At 35.5% G+C, this 24,313-nt stretch overlaps 1 protein-coding gene across 4 annotated transcripts in view; it reads left to right on the top strand.

The window, feature by feature from the left end:
- Positions 1–23,976, top strand: part of LOC133530756 (potassium voltage-gated channel protein Shal) — a 175,177-nt gene extending 151,201 nt beyond the window's left edge. Inside the window, exons 2-7 of one of the 4 annotated variants that reach the window (XM_061868810.1) lie at positions 5,114–5,276; positions 6,561–6,749; positions 10,135–10,287; positions 13,781–13,843; positions 16,740–16,853; positions 20,539–23,976. In XM_061868810.1, the coding sequence (XP_061724794.1) occupies positions 5,114–5,276; positions 6,561–6,749; positions 10,135–10,287; positions 13,781–13,843; positions 16,740–16,853; positions 20,539–20,637 (781 nt within the window). In that variant the 3' untranslated portion in view covers positions 20,638–23,976. The remainder of the gene's footprint in view (positions 1–5,113; positions 5,277–6,560; positions 6,750–10,134; positions 10,288–13,780; positions 13,844–16,739; positions 16,854–20,538) is intronic. The other 3 variants (XM_061868811.1, XM_061868813.1, XM_061868814.1) reach the window with 3 other exon arrangements.
- Positions 23,977–24,313: the final 337 nt, after the last annotated feature.

The raw sequence follows: 24,313 nt of genomic DNA, 5'->3' as shown, positions 1-24,313 counted from the left end.
GACATTGATGCAAGACTGTTGCTGTTGATTACTATCGGAATGCAGAACACCTATCTTTATTAGGTTTAATTAAAGTGAAACTTTTATTCCATCGCCAATTTTTTTTGTTTTGGCATTTTAGCAATACAGCCGGTCGATTTAAGTATGTATGTTAGTAAAATTCTACTTTAATTAATTATAGAACTTAGGGCTTAAAGTCTTTGAAATTCTCTTCATTATCGGACTAAGGTAGACCCGGCTACAATACTTAATTCACGAAAGCTGATATGTGCTTGTAATTTAATACAACATTTTAAGGACAGTAGACCTTCTTCTTCTTCCTCGAGTTGTCCCGGCATTTTGCCACGGCTTATGGGAGCCTGGGGCCCGCTTGACAACTAATCCCAAGATTTAGCGTAAGCACTAGTTTTTACGAAAGCGACTGCTATCTGACCTTCCAACCCAGAGGGTAAACTAGGCCTTGTTGGGATTAGTCCGGTTTCCTCACGATGTTTTCCTTCCCCGAAAAGCGACTGGTAAATATCAAATGATATTTCGTACATAAGTTCCGAAAAATTCATTGCTACGAGCCGGGGTTTGAACCCGCGACCTCCGGATTGCAAGTCGCACGCTCTTACCGCTAGGCCACCAGCGCTTGCAGCAGCGTTAGCAGGACAGTGGTGGGCAAACTTTTTTCATGGGGGGCCAGAAAATTTAAAAAAATCCGAGGAGGGCCGGAACTGCAGTATAAATACATTTTGATTTGAAACCGTTATCTCTCGAGCTATATACTAATTATTTCGAAGGACCGGCGGCGGGCCGGATGAAAGCCTTGCGCGGGCCGGAGCTGGTCCGCGGGCCGTACTTTGCCCACCACTGGTTTAAGACGTCAAACTCTCTATATCTATCAAAATTAATTGTGTTTGGGTTTGTTAAAATTAACTCGATGACTATTAGTTGCCTGTAGAAAGAAAAGTACAGTCAGCAATAGAAGCTGGTATAAAATATGAAATTTTTAACAAAGAACTTATTATATTTAGAAGCAGATGGATAGTAAATGCTATTTCATGATACTAATAAACTTAAAAGTTTTCCCTTAATTCGGCAATGTCCAGAATATATATTTGACCCCCTTTTGAATTCGTTACCAAATACAAATATTAATTGATAACACCAATGTTATATATCAAAAGAATTATACATTACCAAAATCATCACACCGATGACGACCGGTCTGGCCTAATAGTGGGTAATGACCCTGCCTACGACGCCGATGGTCCCGGGTTCAAATCCTGGTAAGGGCATTTATTCGTGTGATGTGTGTTTTATTTGTTCCTAAGTCATGGGTGTTTTCTATGTATTTAAGTATTTATAAATATTTATATATTATATATATAGTTGCCTAAGTACCCTCAACACAAGCTTACTGTGGGACTTAGTCAATTTGTGTAATAATGTCCATTAATATTTATTATTATTCTCTTTATTCATTTAATATCTTATTATTATTACAAATATTTAGAACAGAGGAGCCTTGTACTCACGACACTCCGTTTATTTTTGTCGGTGTAAGGGTTAAAATCTAGTGATTATTCGGTTTAAAGAATCTTTATTGTCTAAGAAATTGCAGAAATTTCACTTAAAGACAACTTATAAATAGCTAACTTAAAAAACAATACAAGTTACGCAATAAACAAGCACTTATTATGATTATTCACAAATATGTTCGCATACATATTCAAATTATCTTAAAATGTCATAATCCTTGTCAACATTATCCTAATCAGTGATTTCTACTTTCGATCATCATATAAATTGTTAAAATAGTTGACCAAGAAAAGATATGTCAAGGTACCTGTACTGAAACCTTCACAAACTCTTACCAAAGCAGTAAAAAACGTTTGTGATAAGAGATAACAAAATCCTTGAGGGCTAACCAAAATACTCCCGGAAGCATCTTTTAACACCAATAAAAACTTTTACAGTATACCCAAAATCTTTTCCCATCCACCGAAGCACACGATAAATACCATATTGAAGGATTTCACTACGTAAGTCTATAGAAAAAAGATACAATTTGGAGTTTTTAAGCAGCAAATATAAGTTGGTAGATTTTAAGCTGTTGCAAGATTTTAGTTCTAAATTCAGTTACAAACTTTTCTTCTTTAATTTTAGTGCTTATGTCTTAAACTTTGGGTAGGTTTTTGGGTGGCAAAGTTAGTTTTGTATTTGTACAAATGTCGGATTATGAAACATCTGGTTTAACTGAGTTAGCAAACTAGAGGACTTTGAATTGATAAGGCTTTTGGGGAGTTTGTATTAAACCAATTAATTAGGGACTCCATGACGATATTATTATTTCTCCTATTCTCTCTCTCTCTCTCTTTGCGGTAGTTTCCTTATGACTGATGATCGTGGTCCTCACCGGGTATAGTATATATTATAACTAGAGCAGTGAAGTAAGAAATGTCTCAGATCACATGTTTCCATATTTCAAGATGGGCTCTCAGTGACCGTGACGTCACGTTCACTTATGGTTTTATTAGGAGCGTTTCGCGAGTGAAATACTATAGTAGGACTATCATTTTGGACTTTTGTATTGATTTAATGCAACGGGTTCCATAAAGACATTAGATCCTATGAACAAACCTGATCGATTGATACCTTTAATACAATTTTTGCCATCTAGCCTATGAAGTGTATATTCAAAACCTCGATACGCAAATACTTGTTATTTTTGACGTTCTCAAATCTAGACCAGGTAAACACAAAAACACCTTTACACCGTGAAATCGTAAATTCCTTGACGTCAATGAAATGTAAACAGAGTTGGAACAAACACTGTGGGAACGAAGGATTTGTTTACTAAGCAAATGGTAGTAAGTTAGCTTTAGGTTTGTGAAATTGTAAACTTAATTTTGCGTTCCGTTACGATTTTTGAAATTAGACGTTTTATATTCTCTGTTATACAATGCGCGAAAGCAGATTGCGATGGTTTGGCCATGTTCATGATGACCATATTACAAGGAGTGTAACCACCGAAGGTGCTGGGGTTACAAGGGGAAGAGGCCGACCGCTGACAAACTGGGCTTCGACCATCAAACAAGACCTACTGACAAGGCTTGACGCCGGATATGACAAAAGACCGCCAAAAATGGCGCCAGAGTGTTAGATGTGCCGACCCCAAGTAAATGGGATAAGGCAAGGATAATGATGATGCCTTGTCTGTATTTTTTTTGTACAAAACAGTCTGCTGATTTATGCGGGGGAGGGGCACGTCGAATGTATGACACTTGAACGTACAAATAGCCATGTCAGATAAACGTCAGTCCATACAATAGGTACATATGACCATTGGCCGAGGTTTTCAACAGAGGGGCAAGCTCTTAAAGGCGCCTCAAATTGTTAAATCTTGCCACAGTCGCGGACAGGGTAGATGGCGCTTTCTGGCAGTACTGGAGTAGCCTACATGCCCATAATAATCAAGCTAGTGTACTACATTATAAAATAAAATAGTTATTAATATAGGTTTAGTATATTAGGTAATAAGTTACTAATATAATATAATATAATATAATATGGAAATTTAATTCTGAAATAAATGTTTATTTTATTTTATTTAATTTAAAATCCTCTAAGGATATAATTGATAAATTCCCTAGTTCATTAATCTTTTTTTTCTTCAATCAGAAACGTCAGTTATAACACTATATAACTTGTAATATCAATCAGAATACGTCTCATATTTTATAAATAACTGTATCCCACCAAAAACATTTTCATGTAAAATATTGTCAAGACGAGACCATATATGACTCGCATTGTCAAAAAGTTTTCAGACCTCATGTAGAGCCAAGCTAAGCACTCTACACGCCCTAACTCTACAAGCCCTATTAACTTTACAAACTCTACACCTTAGTAAAAGGTGTAAACTCCCTATAACATCACTCAATATAATGTGTCACTTTCTATAGCTTCGACAGCTACAACCTAGACATTTTTGGCTCTAGTTGGTTTTCTTTAATATTATAATTTTTTAATATTTTCTGTATGTGACTTGGCCATTTCGTTACTACAAGAACTATTGTAAACAGAAAATTAAGCGTAGCGTACAACCCGTCAGTGTCCCGAATGAAACGAAAAACGGATGTCAATTCCGGATTCTCTTTCAAAGTAGGTACTAATCAACTCTCTGGCAACCATCCAAATGTGCTCGCGATTGATGTGACAAGTTCTGACAACGCACATGTAAAACTTACGAGATCAGACACAACAAATGTTGGATACCTGATGAAATGTTGATGGTTTGGAAATGTAGCATGACTGCAGATTGGTAATTTTCTTGTATTTTGCTGACAACGTTGTTGAGTAAATAAATATATATTGCCAATTTCAGTTAACTTGATTTGTTAAAGTAAATAACATTTTTTAAGAATATTAATGTAATTGCCCACTTTCTAAAAGTAGTACTAATTCTGGGAATCACTTATATTTGTCTGCCAAAAATACAACCCGAACGAAAACAATGAATTACTATTTAGAAACAAAACAAAAATTCAGAAGAATTATAATTTGTAATAAAAGCGTCGTTTCTGTCATAGTGGAGGTGAGATAAAACTATAAATGTTTGTGTATATGCACCCGATCATTTAACACTCGAATTAAAAGGAACAATTTCTTAATTTTTGACTTTGTTGTTTTTATTTTATGGCTGACATTGCAATATAACTCTCATTGTGTTGTCAAAATATTTCATGTTTTTTATTATTAACATTAATCTCCGAAGAAGCATGAAAAGTCAGTGGCATAACTGAACATTCTAGTTTCGAAATAATGTTATTTTTTTGTTTGATTGACGTTTAAATGCTGTTACTTGTTTGTGATTTTGTATAACAGTTTATATATAAAATTATTAATGTTTGAGGATTTAAAATAGGCCTTGGATTATTTACGTATAAGTGACATTTAATGAAAATTAGTCTCTTAACACCCATTTCTAGCAGTTTAAAAATACTTAGTCTCAGGATTGCCATGAAAAATTTGGCCAATTATAAACATTGTTGGTTTATGGACATCGTTAGGTACAGTTAAAATCAATAGCTATACAAATCTAACCATAACTTCTCCTTTCCAGGTACGGTGACATGGTCCCAGGCACGATCGCGGGCAAGATCGTAGGCGGCGTATGCTCGCTGTCTGGAGTGCTCGTGATCGCTCTGCCTGTGCCGGTCATCGTGTCCAACTTCTCGCGGATCTACCATCAGAACCAGAGAGCTGATAAGAGGAAGGCGCAGCGGGTAAGAATCGTCATAATCATCGACGTGTTCCTTCATTCAAACGCTCAAAAACACGTGTCATTTGTAAAATGGGATATTGTTTAGACCAAACGGCATTTTTCGGAATTCGTAATGTCCTTTGATTTTTGAGATGAAAGTAGTTTACAATGTCATAAACATTAGCTGTACAAGCGGTTGCAAGATCGTGGGCGGCGTATGCTAGCTCTCTAGAGTCCTCGTGATTGCTTTGTCTGTGCCGGTCATCGTGTCCAACTTCTCACGGATCTACCATCAGAACCAGAGAGCTGATGTGGCATGTGCTCGCTCTCTGGTAAAAATCATCATAATCATCATTGGTCTTCTCTCATTTAAACATCCAAAAACACGTTAGTATCATGGATAAGATGGGATAAAACTTAGTAGTATGGTAAAATTGGTTAGTCCAAAGAGCAGTTTTTCGTAATGTCTTTGGATTTTTGAACTGAAAGTCTTTAATGTTATGCTGGATTATACAATCACAAACCGTAGCAGTACATAGCGGTTGCAAGATCGTGGACGGCGTATGCTAGTTCTCTGGAGTGCTTGTGATCTCTTTGCCTGTGCCGGTCATCATGTCCAATTACTCACGGATTTACCATCAGAACACTTCTTTGGTTCTGATGGTAAATCCGTACTAATGAAAGGAAAGCCCGTCGGGTAAGAACTGCTATAACAACTCTAGTCTAAGCTTTTCTCATTGGACCCAAAAAAGTAGCAAAAGAAACTTTTGTTCTTATATGGCTACAGCTAATATTGTGCTCTATTCAATTGCCACTTAAAGTATCGTTAATAATTTGGCGCACTAAAAGATAAAAATACCTGGAATACATTATAATAGTCTTAGCTTAGCGGTTGCAAAATCCTGAGAACTGTGCGCTCAGTGTTAAAATTACTCATAACATGATATTATTGGCAGTACCAATCAGTGACTGACTTCAGGTCTATTTATTATCATTAGAACTATAACAAGAGAGCGGACAAGTGAAATTTATCATTTATTCTGGGCTTTTCTCATTAAAGGTTTTCATTAAAATCTTTATCCCTGGGTACAGTTATGAGACCGAACGATATGAAATGTAATTCATAGGTGATAATCATATATTATATGACTACAGATGATTGGTCTTCCTTGAAGGCTAAGAGTTATAAAGACAATCATTTTATAGCCTTACCGACGCCCTCGTGTGTCACCAATTTCACAATACACCAATTTTATAATAATATCCTAAAGAGATAACAATTAAACTCCACATCCTCAAATTCCAGAAAGCCCGCCTTGCCCGTATCCGCATCGCCAAGGCATCTTCTGGCGCAGCATTCGTCTCCAAGAAGAAAGCCGCCGAGGCTCGCCTGGCTGCGCAGGAGTCCGGCGTGGAGCTGGACGACGCTGGACGAGATGAAGACATCTTCGAGTTGCAGCATCATCATCTGCTGCGGTGCTTGGAGCGCACCACGGTGAGTATTGACTGGGCAAGTGCTAGTTTTTAATGGCCCTATCACGTAACGCGCGCTCCGAGCGTCACGAGCGTGCATGCTCGCTGACCGCCATATATTTGTGGCGTCAGCGTCGGGCGTGCACACTCCTGATGCTCTGAGCGTGTGTTCCATGGCCCTTGGGTATGGTATGCAAAATCAATGGCTGAGCTTTGTTTAAAGCTAAAGACTTACAGGTCAAACTGGAGAGCTACTGAGCAAAGGTAATAATGATATCAAAGTTCTGCAGTAGTAAAGTATTTATAGAAGGATAATCATTACATCTACCTGTCAATTATTGATATAGAGAAAAAAGTACATGGAGTTTTCACTCCATACATCAGTTTTGGTACCAAAAACGCTTATTATTTTCGTAATCGACATCTAGAAATGAGTAGCTGAATTATCATTACTGCTACTTGGCAATAGATGTTGCGAGGAACGAAATCTCTGTTCTGCTCAACAAAGCTCCTGCTGCTTGTAAATATTAGTTGTAAATTGTTGAGCAACACAATTTTCGTGAGTCGCGACACTCGAGACATCTAGTATCAAGTAGCGGTACTATTCCGCTACTCGATGCTAGATGTCGACTACGAAAATAATAAGCGTTTTGGTACCAAAACTGACGGAGTCTATGCTTAATTATTCCTCTTTAATATTGAGCAAGGTAATTGTTAGGAAAATAACACTAATTCATTACACACGCACACTTAAAGCTATAATTCTACATGTAATAATACAAGTTGTAGTCTATTACTACTACTAATTTGTCACACAAGCTTTCACATTACGTTATAAATCATAAGCTCAATTTTGCTACGATGTATGCGTAAATTTAAAAGTTAAGTACTCAATTTATTTTGACTATCGTCATACTGTTTAAGAAAGTTGAAACATATACCTTTTAATCCTTAAATTGGTAAATAACTGGAAGGTCATGAGATCAAGCCTCCTGGAACCTCAATGGTGCTATTGATGAAAACCGGACAGGTGCTAGTCGGACTCGCTCACCGAGACTTCCGTACTAATTAATTAACTTCTATTTTATTTTATAATTATTTTTTACAAATTTATGATTTTGTGATTTTACCCTGTATTTGTAGCAATACAGGGAAAAATCTCAAAATCATGAATTGTAAGAAGATATTACTTGCCAAGTTTCATAGTTCTAGGTCAACGAGAAGTACCCTATGAATTTTGATTCCCTTGAGAGTGTTAAAATGTATGTTCTTGCGGCTTATTTTTTTACGTTAACTTAGACGTTTGATTTTTTCACAGCTTCAATGGACTGTAGAGCTGAGTATATGATTTCAATATCAACTCGATACCTCCACGCGTTCCCGAGATAAAGAATCTTGACAGACAAACAGACGGACGGACGGACGGACGGAAAACAAAGTGATCCTACAAGGGTTTTCCTTTTGAGGAACGGAACCCTAAAAATGCAATCAAAAAAAGACGATCAAAGTTACGTGCCTCCTGTGTCTTGTTACCAATTTAAGGATGCCTTATTGTCTTTGAGAAAAGAGAAAAAAGGTACATGGTTTCTTTTACATCTGTTTAACACCTTCTCTGCGATATGGGTTGGAAACACTCCATATAAAGTATGCTTAACAAGTTACAGATCGTGTCATTCACGAAGACGCCTGCCTTGAATCGTACTGTCATGTTGTTAAGGGTTAGATTTGAAAAACCCGCGCGTCATCGTGGATGACATGAACTTTACTAATTGCCGCAGCAAAGGTGTTAAAAATTGTCTGTTTTATATTACGTACACATGTATTCACACCATTTTCATTTTCCCAAAGGTTAGCTGGTAGAGAACGTCTTACGCAATAGGTCCGCCCCTTGCACTGTAAGTTATATGTGCAATGCTCGTAAAATTGGTGTTGTATTCATACATTCCTAAAACTTATGATAGATAACATAAGTTTGTATCATTATGGCAAAGATGCATTGATTGAGTAAGATGTGCAAAATCTAAGACAATTTCGTTCTTTGAATTTGTCAGGTAAACAAGATGGTGCTGTACATCTCCATGCGTTTTGCGGTAACTCTAACTGTCAAAAGTTGACGTTTGACAATTCAGTGATCGCAAAACATATGGCGCACCACAGCGCCATCTGTTTTGGATGTCAAACTAAGTTGCACGTTTTTTTCTTAGACTTTACTTCTCTATTACAATCAATTCTCTTTGATTATGGTATATCACTTGACACTTATATTTTTTAAACCACAAATGTAAATTAACAAACATTTGCGTAGTAAATACATGGAAAGGGATGTGCAAAAACGATTGTATTTATATTTGTAATGGCCAAATACTTAAAAAATTCTGTATGCAAAACTTATATTTGACACACAAAAAAAGTTATGAACAACTCTTTTCATCTATTTTCAAACCAAACGGTGTTTAGCTAGAACATCAAAATAAAAAATACTTAGAAAATTATATATTTGTCGCGTGGCGAAACGGGGCCTAGAAGAATTATCATAATTATACACAATACTTCAACTTATTATTATGTATTTTTGTACAAAAAAACTACTACTATCATTACACTACAGTTTTAGTTTTCGTGTTTTTATATTTTAATTGATCTAAACAAATCGAATTGAGTGGTTAGTTGCGCTCTTGCGAGTGTATTTCATGGTTAATATTTAGATACAATTTAATATCATCACATACGCAATGCATGCTATAATTAGGTTTATGTGTTAGTTAGTATATTGGTGTGTGTAATATATATAACAAATATCCTGTCTTGTCAAATGCTTTAAGAAACAAATTATATTTTATCATATTATCCCTCATACTTCAACAATAATAAGGAGATGAATACTTAGTCTCACGTCTCACGTTATTTAACGGAGTGTTGAAATGAGACGATAGAACGAAAAAGTGCTGTTTCTACTTTAAAGTAGAAAAAGTCATAATGGGTACTAAATAAAATTACCTATTTATTGATGTTGTAATTAACGCGATATTTTGTAATTAATTACGTAGACCCGTTGTTTTAGTATTTAGAGCCGTTTCCGAGAGCTGCCAATACTGGGCTGGGCTGTCAAGGAAACCTATTCAAATTTTAAAAATCATTTAGGTGCATTACTATACTAAATAATGAATAATATACGAGTCGTAGACACTTATATCGTATCGATATTGATACTTCTGAACTTCGCATTCTCTGTCTTTGTTGATCAATGATCAGCCACCGCAAACGGCTCTAAGTACATATATGGCTCCTTGAAATGGGCAAAAATGACAAGCCTTCTCATTAGAGTTTTGTATTAAAAATTAGAATGAAAACCAACAACATGTCTTCAATAACATAGGTAAATATAAAAAAACCGTACCTTATTTCAGGATCGCGAGTTCGTCGAGATGGAGAATCCGTTCAACGGGGCGGTGAAGCGGCCCGGGTCGCCGTCGCCGCTGGCGTCGCCGGCGCACTCCGGCCGCGCGCCTGCGCTGTTGGCTTGCTGCGCGCGCTGCGGCTGCTGTCCGCAGAAATACCAGGTGACACATAAAAAAAAAAAAATTTATAATATTGCGGAAGAAATATCTCGCTAACTAAAATTTAGAAAAATGTTTAAGACATTTAAAAAAGTCAATTTAACTGAATTAAATACTTTAAAAAATCAATACGTTTCAAGAAACTAATAAAGAGAAAAGTGATTTATGGGATTATTCGACGCTCATGCCATTATTGTTTCTTCCTAGTCGCGATTCTGCACAACATGGATTCCACACATTTGTTTTTGATCACATTCTTTATTCTTCGCAGTCATTAGTTTTATACAATCCGGTTTCTTCCTAGTCGCGATTCTGCACAATATGGATTCCACACAGTTGCTTTTGATCACATTCCTTATTCTTCGCAGTCAGTAGTTTTATACAATCCGGTTTCTTCCTAGTCGAGATTCTGCACAATATGGATTCCACACATTTGCTTTTGATCACATTCCTTATTCTTCGCAGTCAGTAGTTTTATACAATCCGGTTTCTTCCTAGTCGAGATTCTGCACAATATGGATTCCACACAGTTGCTTTTGATCACATTCCTTATTCTTCGCAGTCAGTAGTTTTATACAATCCGGTTTCTTCCTAGTCGAGATTCTGCACAATATGGATTCCATACATTTGCTTTTGATCACATTCCTTATTCTTCGCAGTCAGTAGTTTTATACAATCCGGTTTCTTCCTAGTCGCGATTCTGCATAATATGGATTGCACACAGTTGCTTTTGATCACATTCATTATTCTTTAATATGATACGCATTTTTTTTATTACCATTTTTTCTGGGTAACTGAATAATTATAATTAAGATTGCGTTTGCTTTTGAGGAGTAAAGGTACAATTAATGAGTAATGAAAATGTATCACCATTCTCGTCATTACAGTCATTTACCACATTCACTGTAGCAAAACGGTAATGAATATTAAAGAATGGTTATTAAATATTTCATTACCATTATTAAATATTAATCTATGTTTTTTCCGTGTGATTAAATTAGCCATGGGTTATTATCATAAAATCTTACCAATTCTTCTACACTTGGCACCCTTTGCCTCATTTACAGATATCAACATGCCTAAACAAAAGAAAACTCAAGAGGAAAACTACAGTACAGTCAGCGTCAGAGATATGTGCCCCCCCCCCTACATAGATTGGTTGTATGCAGGGGGGGGGGGGGGGGTCACATATCTCTAACGCTGACTGTACAATGTACCTACATGGGAAATAAATTGATAGCTTTTTAACTGATTTTCGTCGAGCTACATCAAACTACTGCCTGCGAAGAATAATGAATGTGATCAAAAGCAACTGTGTGCAATCCATATTGTGCAGAATCGCGACTAGGAAGAAACCGGATTGTATAAAACTACTGACTGCGAAGAATAAGGAATGTGATCAAAAGCAAATGTGTGGAATCCATATTGTGCAGAATCTCGAATAGGAAGAAACCGGATTGTATAAAACTACTGACTGCGAAGAATAAGGAATGTGATCAAAAGCAAATGTGTGGAATCCATATTGTGCAGAATCTCGACTAGGAAGAAACCGGATTGTATAAAACTACTGACTGCGAAGAATAAGGAATGTGATCAAAAGCAAATGTGTGGAATCCATATTGTGCAGAATCGCGACTAGGAAGAAACCGGATTGTATAAAACTAATGACTGCGAAGAATAAGGAATGTGATCAAAAGCAAATGTGTGGAATCCATGTTGTGCAGAATCGCGACTAGGAAGAAACAATAATGGCATGAGCGTCAAATAATCCGATTTATGTACATTAAAAAAAATAAAGAAATTACGTGTCATATATAAATACATGGTGAAATATGAAAGAAATATAAAAAAAAAATGCAAAACGTTAAGAATTTATTTTACAGCTAAAAAAAGAAGAACGTTCCCACAGAGATATTACAAAAAGTGTAAAACAATAAATACCTTATAAATTATTAGCTATGATGTAAAAAGAAATACATGTAGTACTATTTTTGGTTATGAGTAGAAACAAAAAAAAAAACTAAGTATAAAAAAATCATTGATGTTTTGAAAGGCAAGAAGATTGTCGAAAATAAAACTGTTAAATATAAGAAGTCTGGTTGAGTTTCAGCTATAACCTAACAAATTATATATATTGGAATGCTCCTAAAATTGCGACCCCACACTAGTGTCTTTTGAGCGTCGGCGTCTAGTCAGCTCTACGGAAAATGGCGTCGCTGCGCAGTTGCGCCAACGTTGCGGCGAGCAGCAGCCACAGAGTTGACTAGACGCCGACGCTCGGGACAAGCTAGTGCGGGGTGGCTCTAACAGTATTCAGTACTAACTTATTTAGTTAGTTATTATTTACTTGTTCTTTATAGTAGTCGGTATCTAGTTAGAAGATTTATATACCAAATAATTCCTAATATTAATTGGATTAGTCTATTACATTAATTATCCTGCATTTTATTATACTACTCACTATCCAACTAATACCATATACACAAACAAATACAATGTATACATAAGAAGATAGATTAATAAATAATCCAGCTCTCTAGCGTTATTCAAACCGAAACTACGAGGGTCCGAAAATACGACGAAACGTGCCGAGAAAAGATAGGCACTGCTTTTTGCCCCTTGTCTCGTCTTAGCGGGGGCACGGCCGTGCCCCCAGATATTTCTGATTAACTTTACTTCAATGCATTTTCTTGAGAAACCTATGTATAAGTTACACATTTGTTTTTAAAGAATGATAAACAGAAATAATATTTTAAGTTTTCTAATATTTTCGAATGTTTTTATTTTATTTCAGAACGTACTTTATAGAGTATTATTTTTATTCAGTTTTTAATAGCACTTTCGATCCAGATGTTAAAAAATTCCTTTTATTCCTGCTCGGAACGTCACATTTTTTCATTTAAAGTTTGTATATTGTGTCTAAACATTTTTTTTTATTCAATTGCCAGACTATAGATACTTAACAAATAATACAAATACATTCATCTTATAAGATAAGCCGTACATATCCGATTCGTTGTCGGATGTCAGTGGACCCTTGAAAAAAAAACAGAGGCTATAGAGTGCTTTATGGCATGAACTCCTTTAAATTTTGCCATAACGCTTTCTTTTGAACCACAAAAAAATATTTGATGAATAAATAAATATTAAATATGACAAGATCTTTTTTGGCCTTCGCTATTATGACTTCTTTGTAGTAGTATTCGACATCCGATATCGGGTTGTACAAGATAAAAACGCTCAAAACAAACGCAAACGCAGCTACTCCACACTAGCGTCTTTTGAGAGCGCTTGCGCTATGGAAATTAGCGTCGTTACGCAGTTGCGTCAACGTTGCGTCGAGCAGCAGCCATATCTTAGAGTTGACTAGACGTCAACGCTCGGGAGACGCTAGTGTGGAGTGTCTCATAAAGAGGTGTTTTCTAACATCTACGGTTGAATAGATTTGCAATACTGGTACGTGGTGGCCCTAATTATTCTGATATTTTGGCGACAGAAGCGCCGCCGCTCGGTGCGCTGCGTCAGTCCTATCGGACTCACCTCTTGCCCTCGTCGTGAGGTACTATCTGTTGCCTTACTGAGCACTATGTGGACCATTTTGTTTGCCGTACCTTTATGTTTCTATGGCCGACTTTTTTAGATTACTACCTATTTATTTATTATTTGGATATGCGTAGAAATTTTGATTAAAATTACAGGTTCGTGATATTACTACTTCGGTGGCAAACAAGAATACGGCCCGCCTGGTAGTAAGAAGTCTACGTAGCCTATGGACGCTCCCTAGGAGTTACATACGTGTTGCCGACCCTAACACTCTGCACCCTCGTTGAGCTCTGGCAAACCTTACTCACCGGCAGGAACACAACACTATGAATAGGGTCTAGTGTTATTTAAGCTAAGCCAGCTAAGCTAGCTAAGTTTTGTGAAAACACACAATTAAAAAAATACAAATAGCGGCAGCAAAATGAAATCATGAATTGGTCTTCATTTACAATATTATAAATTAGTTAAAATAGTTAGTTCACAATGCTGTGTATCGTTGAAAAATCAACGGTTTTGTTTTCGTTGATTATTGTAGTAGTCAACTCTTTATTGTACACAAATACATACTAAAAGTAACATACACATAGTAAGAAGTACAACGGCGAACTTATCCCTTTGAGGGAATATTGTATTTATATTTGTATCAAATTTTTCCAAGTCTCAACAGAATGAATCAACAGAATTCACCATAAATGATTTGACATTTTCTTTTCTCGGCCATAGAAACATAAAATTGCTCGTTCACAAAACCCTTAAAACCTGGGGTCTTGTCGCTTGCCCCGTCATGTTGTGGCCATGCTAGGTGTACCTCGTGCTGCAATATTGTGTATTAGTAACATACATTATGCTAGATATAATATAGAGACACCCATACTAGGGTATTTTCGGCGTTGGTGTCTAGTCAGCGTTATGGAAAATAGCGTCGCTGTGCAGTTGCGCCAACGTTGCGTCGAGCAGCAGCCATAGAGTTGACTAGAAGTCGACGCTCGGGAGTCGCTATTGTGGAGTGTCTCATAAAGAGGTGTTTTATAACAACTACGATTGAATAGATTTGCACTTCAAACCACTGGATGAAATGGAGTTAGTTAAAATATATATTATTTTACTAAAAACACATCACATTTTAATTATATATTTGATTTCTTCAGCAGCTTTAAATAAAAAATAACACATCACCAAAATACTAAGATCAAAATGTACAAATGAACAGATTTCAATGAATAAATGATATGATAAATATAACAAAAGTAATAAACGCTATAAATATTATAAGAACTTCAAAATTTTTAACTCTTTTGAAGATATTTAAAGTTGCTGATTTACTACAAACAAGAATATTAAAGTATAAATAAGTATTAAACAAAAGGTGTTATTGTACTCGTATCATGGGGAGACGTGAGTACAAAAATCTCATATATATTTAAGCATTTTTTAGTTACTGAGATACTTTGGTAAACAGTTTGAATTTTACTGTCATTTAGTCGGTTACAGACTTCTCTCTCTCTTTCTCTCTTGTTGATCCATTTAGGGTTTAAGCTAATTTCGTTGCCAAAACTAACGGTATGAAATGTCCAATGTAAAGTAAACACTAAATGTCCAATGTAAAGTAAACACTAAATGTCCAATGTAAAGTAAACACTAAATGTCCAATGTAAAATAAACACTATATGGCTCAACAATTAAAGTCCGTGACTGTACAATAGCATCCTTTGTGATAAGGCATCATTTAAAATAAAGCTATTATTGCTGTCCGAACACAGAGTATTTTATAGTTATATTAGCTTATCAAAGGACTTAAATGGTAAGTATTATCTTGAAAATATTAAACTATATTTACCAAATATATGCCAAATAAAACTATATTTACTTAATTTATGTATTTTCAAATCATCATAAATGACATTTAAACGTCAATTACTGAAAGCATTATGATATCAACACCAACATGTTAAATATAGCATTAGTATTTAAGTCTATTGTATCTCCAAATACACACAAACATATTTGTATTTTGTATACGTATGTATTATGCTCAACTTAAATACAGGGTATTTATATGCTCTTTGCTTTGTGTCTTTAATGCCTTTGTTTGTTATTATTTTGGCTAATTTATGTCTGTCTATAATTTTAAGACTTTTTATTATTCTTCAACTTAAATTAATATTTAGTTATGTATCCCTTCACTCACACGACATACAAATTGTCATTTAAACTACAATTTATATTAAAATTACTCTTCTTGTTATTGTTTAGGTACCTATTTTAAACTCTATTTCAACACTCATTGTATGTTATTATCCTTATGTTTAAATAGTTTTTCAACTGAATTTTGATGTAATTTTTTTAATAGGTATTTTAAGTCCAAAGATGTTTTCCTCAATGTATACCAAGTATCAAAGAGTATTTTACTTTTTACGTCACTATGTCTGTCACGTACTAACAAGTATGAAAGCGCGAAAGTGACGGGCATAGTGACAAGTGATAAAAATAGAACCATGATGTCACCGATGGACAGGAATAAGAATTTAGAACTCGTAAAATTTTAGTCGATTATCGTCGACATATTTCGAAGGACCAAGCCAAGATGACAATAGTTGGCAGAAAATGCCAATCGAAAATCAAACAATGTATGGAAATAATCACGTAGCATCTGTCATCTCGATACATTTCTACTTTTCGTTTGGCATTTGTCATCTTGGTTAGGGGCCTAGCCGTTCCCCCGGCTGACGAAACGGGTCGAAATACGTCAAGCGATAATCGAAAAAAAAAACACTTGAATACCTAACCCGTTATAATTATAATAAATGTGTTACAAATCTTACTTACAATGAGTGTTGTTACCGTTTCTAATTCATCCAAGCAGTTTCACAGTACAATTTTTTCAAAAACTCAAAGCTCCAATTGGCTGACAGGTACTGCTCTTAGATTCGAGCAGGAAGGGAAGGAGGGGAACCAGGAGGTACACTGCGACCTCCCGTCCGAGCGATACTTCGGTGTCCGCCGCGGCCAGCGAAGACCCTTTACCAGTACGTGTGCGGTGTTACCACGCAGCGACGCTAGGCTACTTATGAGTAGGGTAGGGATGTGGGTAAAGCTAGGCGTAATAGGTATACGTAGGACTAGTAACGTGATGCTAAAATGACAGATTGCCCCAATTTGTTCAATCGATCTTTTATTTTAAGTAGATTATCACCTACTACGTACGAACTTAAGTACGCGGTTTTTAAGTTAGCGAATTAACTCGGCGTAACGTCAGTGACACACGTCAAAGCTCACCTCATTTAGTTTCACGCTTTTCAAAAATGTCGACCGTCGCTATGACGAAAACGGTGGAAAATTGGAAATGTTGTATGGAGAAGAATCTAGGTAAATATGAAGATTAAACAGCATCAGGTCTTTGTTAGTGTTCCCTTAATTTGAACTAATAAGCAATAAGACTGAAATATAATTACGATATTACTTAAAAAGAAACAGAAATGGAGGGTTAGATAGGTAGGTAAGTAAATAAAATAAATATAAATATTATAGGACATTATTACACAAATTGACTAAGTCCCACAGTAAGCCCAATAAGGCTTGTGTATAGGCCAATAAGGGTTGGTTGGATTTTTATTTTGTTGTTATTTTGAGGGTCATTCTCTAGATTTATGCCTGCGTCTAAACTCCTCTAAACCATTAATGTATAAAAAGTTTGACCGAGCTGCAGAGTTGAGTCTTACCGCAGTCATATAATTTAAGAATTACCCTTGAATAGTTCGATAATACTATTAGAACTGGTTAGTAAGAAAGTTACAGTCATATTACGATTTTTTAAATACAGGTTAGATTTTACCATAAAGGTTTATCGCTGTGTGGTAATAACCGATAAAATGTATAAAAAAGGCTTTTAATGTCTGCAGGGTGTTGGCTGCTATAAAAATTGTTGCTTCATATTGAGTAATATTATACACGGTGTGGCTTTCAGTACGTGTCTTACAAATACCAATGATAGAGGACTTTAAGAGTCACCCCACACTAGCATCTTTTGAGCGTCGGCGTCTAGTCAGCGCTATGGAAAATGGCGTCGCTGCGTAGTTGCGCCAACGTTGCGTCGAGAAGCTACCATAGAGTTGACTACACGCCGACGCTCAGGAGACGCTTGTGTGGGCTGGCTCTAAGAACGAATAGACCTCCACGTATGTTCAAAAATATAAGTAAAAAAATTGTTTATGATGAACAGTGCTGGCTTGCAAAATTTTGACCAAGTAACTTTTGTATTTTTTATATTTTAAATACGGGAAAATGCCCTTACTAAATAATGGTCAGGAGATCATTGCAGTGCCTGCTATTAAGATTTGATATAAAACTTTTTTGATGGTTATCAATGTAAAAAAAAGTAAACAACTTCCACGTTATACAACTAAAATAAGACGCTAAATGTCGAAGATTTCTCTTAAATCTTTAATTTATGTTGAACATATAGTCCTCCTCATCGTTTTCGATGACGGCGACCTTAAATAAACATTATGCACGTTGTCTACCGTGAGCCCTAATGTGGCTGGCCAGGCCGAACTTACTCTTAAATACTCTATTGCACGCGTGACAATAAAGTTGGCCAGCTGCGTTGAACGTGTAAACGTAGGAGGGCTTAGGTCTCTCTTTCCGTAACGGATTTTATAAAATAAAACCTTGAACATATACGGGGGTCAAATCACTTGCCCTATCATTGGCTTTTACTTGATTCATTCTGAACGTGATACCCAGTATTTTTGTAAGAATTATTCTGTATTAAATGTTGTATTTAATGTGGTTTTTATTTACGGGCTTGCTTCTGTGCTAAGATGTTGTAAAAAGCAAGTTTTTGTTTCAGTATCGTGAAGTGTAAAATGTATTTATTGTGTATTTCAGTATTATTATGATGTTATTGTTGTTACAAGATCGTCTTATTCTTGAGTTATTTTTTAACCAAAATTTGCGGTGGCAAAATTAAACTGTTATGTAATAATTTTATGAAAAATAAATTGTTGAAATTTTATCTGAGCATAATGGCCTATTTTTTTGCTTACTTGGATGGCACAAGAAGTCCAAAGTAAATCTTGGTGTCTGCTTAAAATCTGTAAATTAAATAATGTCATAAATCGCAATTTTATATATTCTTTGCAAGAAAAAAAGGTTCCTTTTTTTTAAAATTCGTTAAATAAATTTATATCTTCCTTGTCAGGAGAGTAGTATTTTGTTCCGATAGCATGCAAAACTTTAAGTAGAAAAAAGGCTACCGCAATTTTGGGTGATGTTTATTCTAAATAATAAAATTTTAAGTTAAATAAATGTTAAACAACAAGAATGAGACGAGGTTCCAAGTAGATCCAGGAGTGTTGTAAATGTATTTAAATTCGGATGTCCTTCAATGTTTGGAAATTATTTGCTAGTTATGTTGAAACTCCTAACGTGACAAAGGTCTCAACAGGAATGCCAACACACCGCACACATTAAATATAAAATGGCGCTAATATTTAGCCGTTTTATAAGCAGTGTTATATGTTCATCGTAGTAGAAACAGATAATCACTAGAAACATTAAAAGTTAATTATTTAAAAATGTTTGTTACCCCTGACCATTTTATACAGTATCATAATGAATATAGTTTACTAACTAATAGTAATATCATTGGTCAGTCAAAAGTAAGACAGTATTTTATCTAAGTAAGGACGCTAAGCACAAAGAATTTCTTAGAATGATCGGCCATTTTCTATCTCTATTCACACGCATAATTATATTGCTGTCCCGCTCGCACGATGGCCTTGACCTCTGGCATCATCCGCGGGAAAACAATATAAGGTGTCGGCTTACGTGAGCGAATAACTCGCGAACGCGAAGCGGTGCGGCGCGGCGCGGATGAATTAAATCCTTTGATACCTATGGAATTGTCCTACGTGGGCGATCTCGTTGTGCCGTTGGGCCGCCGCGCCGCGTCGCATCGCGAGTTATTCGCTCACGTAAGACACTGCGTAATTAATAGAGACATGAAATGGCGGGTCAATGTTCGAAATTCTTCAACGCAAAGAACATGACAGTTGTTGGTTGGTCAGAGGTCCGCAACCTTGTGTCATTTAAAATTGACAAATTAAAACCTTGACATCCAACGCACACTTGCAGGAACATATTTTGACACGTTACACGCTATTGGGTCTACATAAATAAACTATTTCTCTCTAATTGGCATGACTACACCAAAATTCTCACTCACACACAACAGTTTCACTGCTATATGCCACTTTCAAATTTTGTTTGTATTTTATAATTTTATTTTTTAAGCTTGAGCATTATGTCGTGTCGAAGTATTTAAGGTAAGTAGATAAAAGTGTAGTTAGGTCGAAATTAATGTGTATTTAAATGTAAATGCTTAAATAAAACGGATTAATTAAATATTAACATTTACAAGTCATATGATTTAAGTCTCCACGTTCACATATATACTGGCAAGAAAATGTACAAACAAACATAATTTTATTTATATTTTATATTTCTTAATTATAAAAATGTATCTAATTTGTATTTCGTATATAATTGAAATATTGTTTTTTATTTCACAGTAAAAGAAGTCAAAAATATTATATTTTTGACTTAAATAGGTCCGTCCATATCTGTCAAATGTGCCGCTATCATACTGATTTTATACTTTGGATACTATATTAGCAATACATTTTAACACAAATATTTCTATCATTCCAGCAAGCATGCGGCAAATACATTCCGGCGGGAAGCACCGTCCAGGGAAACCAGACGGGCGTAGCAATGGACGGCACATATTTAGTGGAGGCGTCGTTTTAGGGTCCGTCCACCAGCCACATGGAGAGCTACGTATAGTCCGCACGGATCCTCATACGGAACCCTTATGGACCCCCGTACAGACCCCCTGCGGACCCCCGTACGGACCACTTACAGACCCCGTATGGACTCCCGTACGGACCCCTGTACGGAACCCCGTATGGACCCTTGTATAGACCCCGTGATCAGTGAGGGTGGAACCCGAGACTATTGACAACAATTATTAGATGTATGTTTAATTACGTCTTTATCTAACATGATACTGCCTATGAATTATCAAGTTTTTATCAATGTGTGGACTTGATCTTGGGTGGATTGCTTAAATATGCGAATTTAATATACAAGAAAATAAGCATATAAATTTATTGTGTTCAAGAAAATAAGCATATAAATTTATTGTGTTCATCAAGACGTGTCGGTTGTTGATTTTTACACAAATAGGTATATTCGATTGTTTTTTTTTATCATGCACCGTAAATTGGTCGGTTTCCACGTTAATATCTGAATCTATATAATTTATAAAGAATACCTATATTTAACATAATACATGACAACTGAAAAGCAAATACTTTAAATAAATATATACCTACCAATTGTTTGGGCCTAGGCTCCTTTCTAGGTAGTGCAGGGATGCCTAAAGTGAATCATCAATCAAGAGTTGTTATTTAAACGTAGTATCTACAAAGATTTTTTTTTATAAATTATGATTAGTACAACACCTGAGTTAGTCGTTCAGTGGATTTTGAAGTAGGTATTGCCGTTGGCTGTTGTCGGCGGACGTTATATACGCATCCATTCGTCACTGGGGGCTTACCGCGAAAACCGAAATTCGCAAATAGCGGGGATCTTTCTCTTTTACTCTTACTAAGACGTAATTAGAGTTACAGAGAAAAATGCCCGCAATTGACGAACTTCGATTTTCCCGGTAGGAGCCCTGATCTTCAAATTTCGGCAATCGGCCGTCCGTGATGTCACTTATGATGCGTTCCGAATACCTATGTATAAATTTTAATGTATTATAAATACTTCAGACATGATAGTACTTACATTAAAAATTTTCTCTTATTAGATTCGTATATTTAAGTACCTACATTTCAAAAAATATATTTCCCAAACAGAATGTCAAGTCAGTGTTCTGAAAGCCATGTTTTATGACATTGTACAAACTTCTTTTATCTTATCTTATGACAGATATAATGTTGTGCAACGAAAAATTTTACTTTTGGAGTATAAATATGTACAAACGCTCTTGCATTGGTTACAGAGTTACAAGCGATAACATACCTTGGAGACGGTCTTACCCGATAGACGGTAAAAAAAACGTTTGGACTTAAATCGACCGGGATATGGACAGTGATTACCTTTTATATTGTTTTTGAGCTCCCGATATTTCAATGCAGTAACACATGCATATTGTTCACGGGTAACTGGAGATAGCGGGTGGGTGTCAAAGTTATGTAGACCGCGCTCGGTCTAACCCTCGTTTGTTCCGGTCCTGGACGATTTAAGTCTAGTAAAACTAACCGTGAATCATTCAAAACTAAAAAAATGTTTGTTATTAATTATTTTAAAGTTTGTTGAGATTATAAAGTTGTTTTAAGAAGTTTGTACAATATGTCATGTATGTCAGACACTTCTGATTGCTAAACACGCTGAAATGGATATTTCAAATGATTACCTACTTTAGAGACTGGTTTAGATTTAGTCATCTCAAGAAAGGCAGTTCTACATGGGAAAATAATTGCCCAAGAGATTTACCAAAAACTATTAATAGAAAGAGCAAATGTCGTGCTAGCTATTGTAAAATAAAATGTTAATATTGATTAACTTCCTAGATACAACACCTACAATTTTTTGGGCTAGTTCCTGGTTAGGAACACATTTGAAGTTCGACAAAATTGTTCTTATACGAGAATGAAAATTTGACGTTTTTGCGCTATAACCTATCATCAACCCTAATAGATAAAATATGGAGAATACCGACATATATAATTTTTGCGTAAGAAGACAGTCATATAGTAAGAACTCTCGTATTTTATACGCACTTCGCCCAGATACAAAGGCAGTGCTTCGTTCCTTCTGATCTACCGACCTTATGTAAGAGAAGAAGGTGTACAATCAAAAAATTTACTTTCCATACCTTGCCTCAGTGACAATCAATGTAAAAATCACTAGGGAGCTTATGCTATTTTCACTGTGACAAGATACAAATTGGTATTGTAATTAAATTCCTTGACCGTACAAGCGCAAGAGTTAGAAGCGATGAAACAGCTTGTAGACAGTCTTAACTCATGGACGCTCTTCGCCACATTGAGCTTATCTAAAACCAGTCTCTAATAAATAATTTCCTATCAGTGTGTTACCGAGTAGTGATACATGCCAGTATTATAAGGTTTAATGTTGTAAAAGTGTCTTCAGTCTTGTTCTGACTCGATTACTCGAATGTGTATTCTCAAATGTTGTAAGCGTCAATGCAATAAGTTTTCCAAGTTACGAAAAATGTAAAAAAGTTGTACATGTAAATAAAGATCAAGTATCGGTATTAAAATAATTTTAACATCTACTAAAGAGCATGATAAAGTTTAAAACGTATTATGTCGTTTACGATTTTCTCATAATATCAAACAAACTATGTTCTTATTAAGAACTATTTCTAATCGATCTTTACCATTTCTATTTACATTTAATTTACCTATATATATATAAAAGGTAAACAATCTTGTCTTGTTTATTGAAAAATGCTTTTTAAAAATCAGTAACTATTACTTATGAAAGCAATTTGTAAAGGATCGTATATGATTTATAATTGTTACATATTTACCGTGAATTATTTTTCAAAAGCGTTATTCAATAAAAAGATACGAAAAAATCGCTTGCCTTCTTTCTAATGCAAAAAAACTGACTATAATAGACATTGAATGCCGCTTACTACAACTGAGATAAGTTTGGTTTTGGGCTGAGATGAATAACTCATCGCTGATTTGAATTGGAAAGGAAAGATCAAATTTTGGTCTAGTCAATAGTTATTGAAATCATATCAATATTAGCTGGTTAGGTTACTGGTAAATGTTTAAGTACATTTTCAACTTTTATCGATTAACGTACGTCAATGCCGCTGATGAAGAGTTGGCTCCGGAAAACGGTTGACGAGGACGAGCAACGAAACTAGACAGTTACTGCTATCCTTGGAAACTTCACGTGGTTCTGGACTGATACGAACTTCAAACCTTCAAGGAAATAGCGTATTCCCAACTTAAAGGCCTTGCAAATACTCTGGTGTTGTATGACGTAAAAAAAAAATATTGTAACCGGATGCCTGGCAACTATTCATCGGTACAGGTCAGAATGGTCTGGCGCTGGCCCTTAGTCTATATTAAGAAACTGTATGTTTCGGATGGCGTTTACGCCATTTTAGTTTTGCAGATAAGAGTTTTTTATGTAACTGAAATTATACGTAAATTTCAAATACAACATTAGCCTTTGCAAAGCGATATATTTAAATATTTCAACAATGATCAGAAGTTTCCGTTTTGGAACAATTTTATTAATGTTCCAAAAACTAGTTTATAAGTTTATCGGATGGAATAGATAATAATTATAAGTATTAGTTAGTGCTCAGTTGACGTGTTCCTAACAATCTATTTAATTATTCAATTATATTGTTCACATAAAAAAATCC

The sequence above is a fragment of the Cydia pomonella genome, chromosome 23 (assembly GCF_033807575.1).
Source record: "Cydia pomonella isolate Wapato2018A chromosome 23, ilCydPomo1, whole genome shotgun sequence".
In the NCBI taxonomy this organism is placed as follows: domain Eukaryota; kingdom Metazoa; phylum Arthropoda; class Insecta; order Lepidoptera; family Tortricidae; genus Cydia; species Cydia pomonella.
This window is presented reverse-complemented; position numbering and strand designations above follow the sequence as displayed.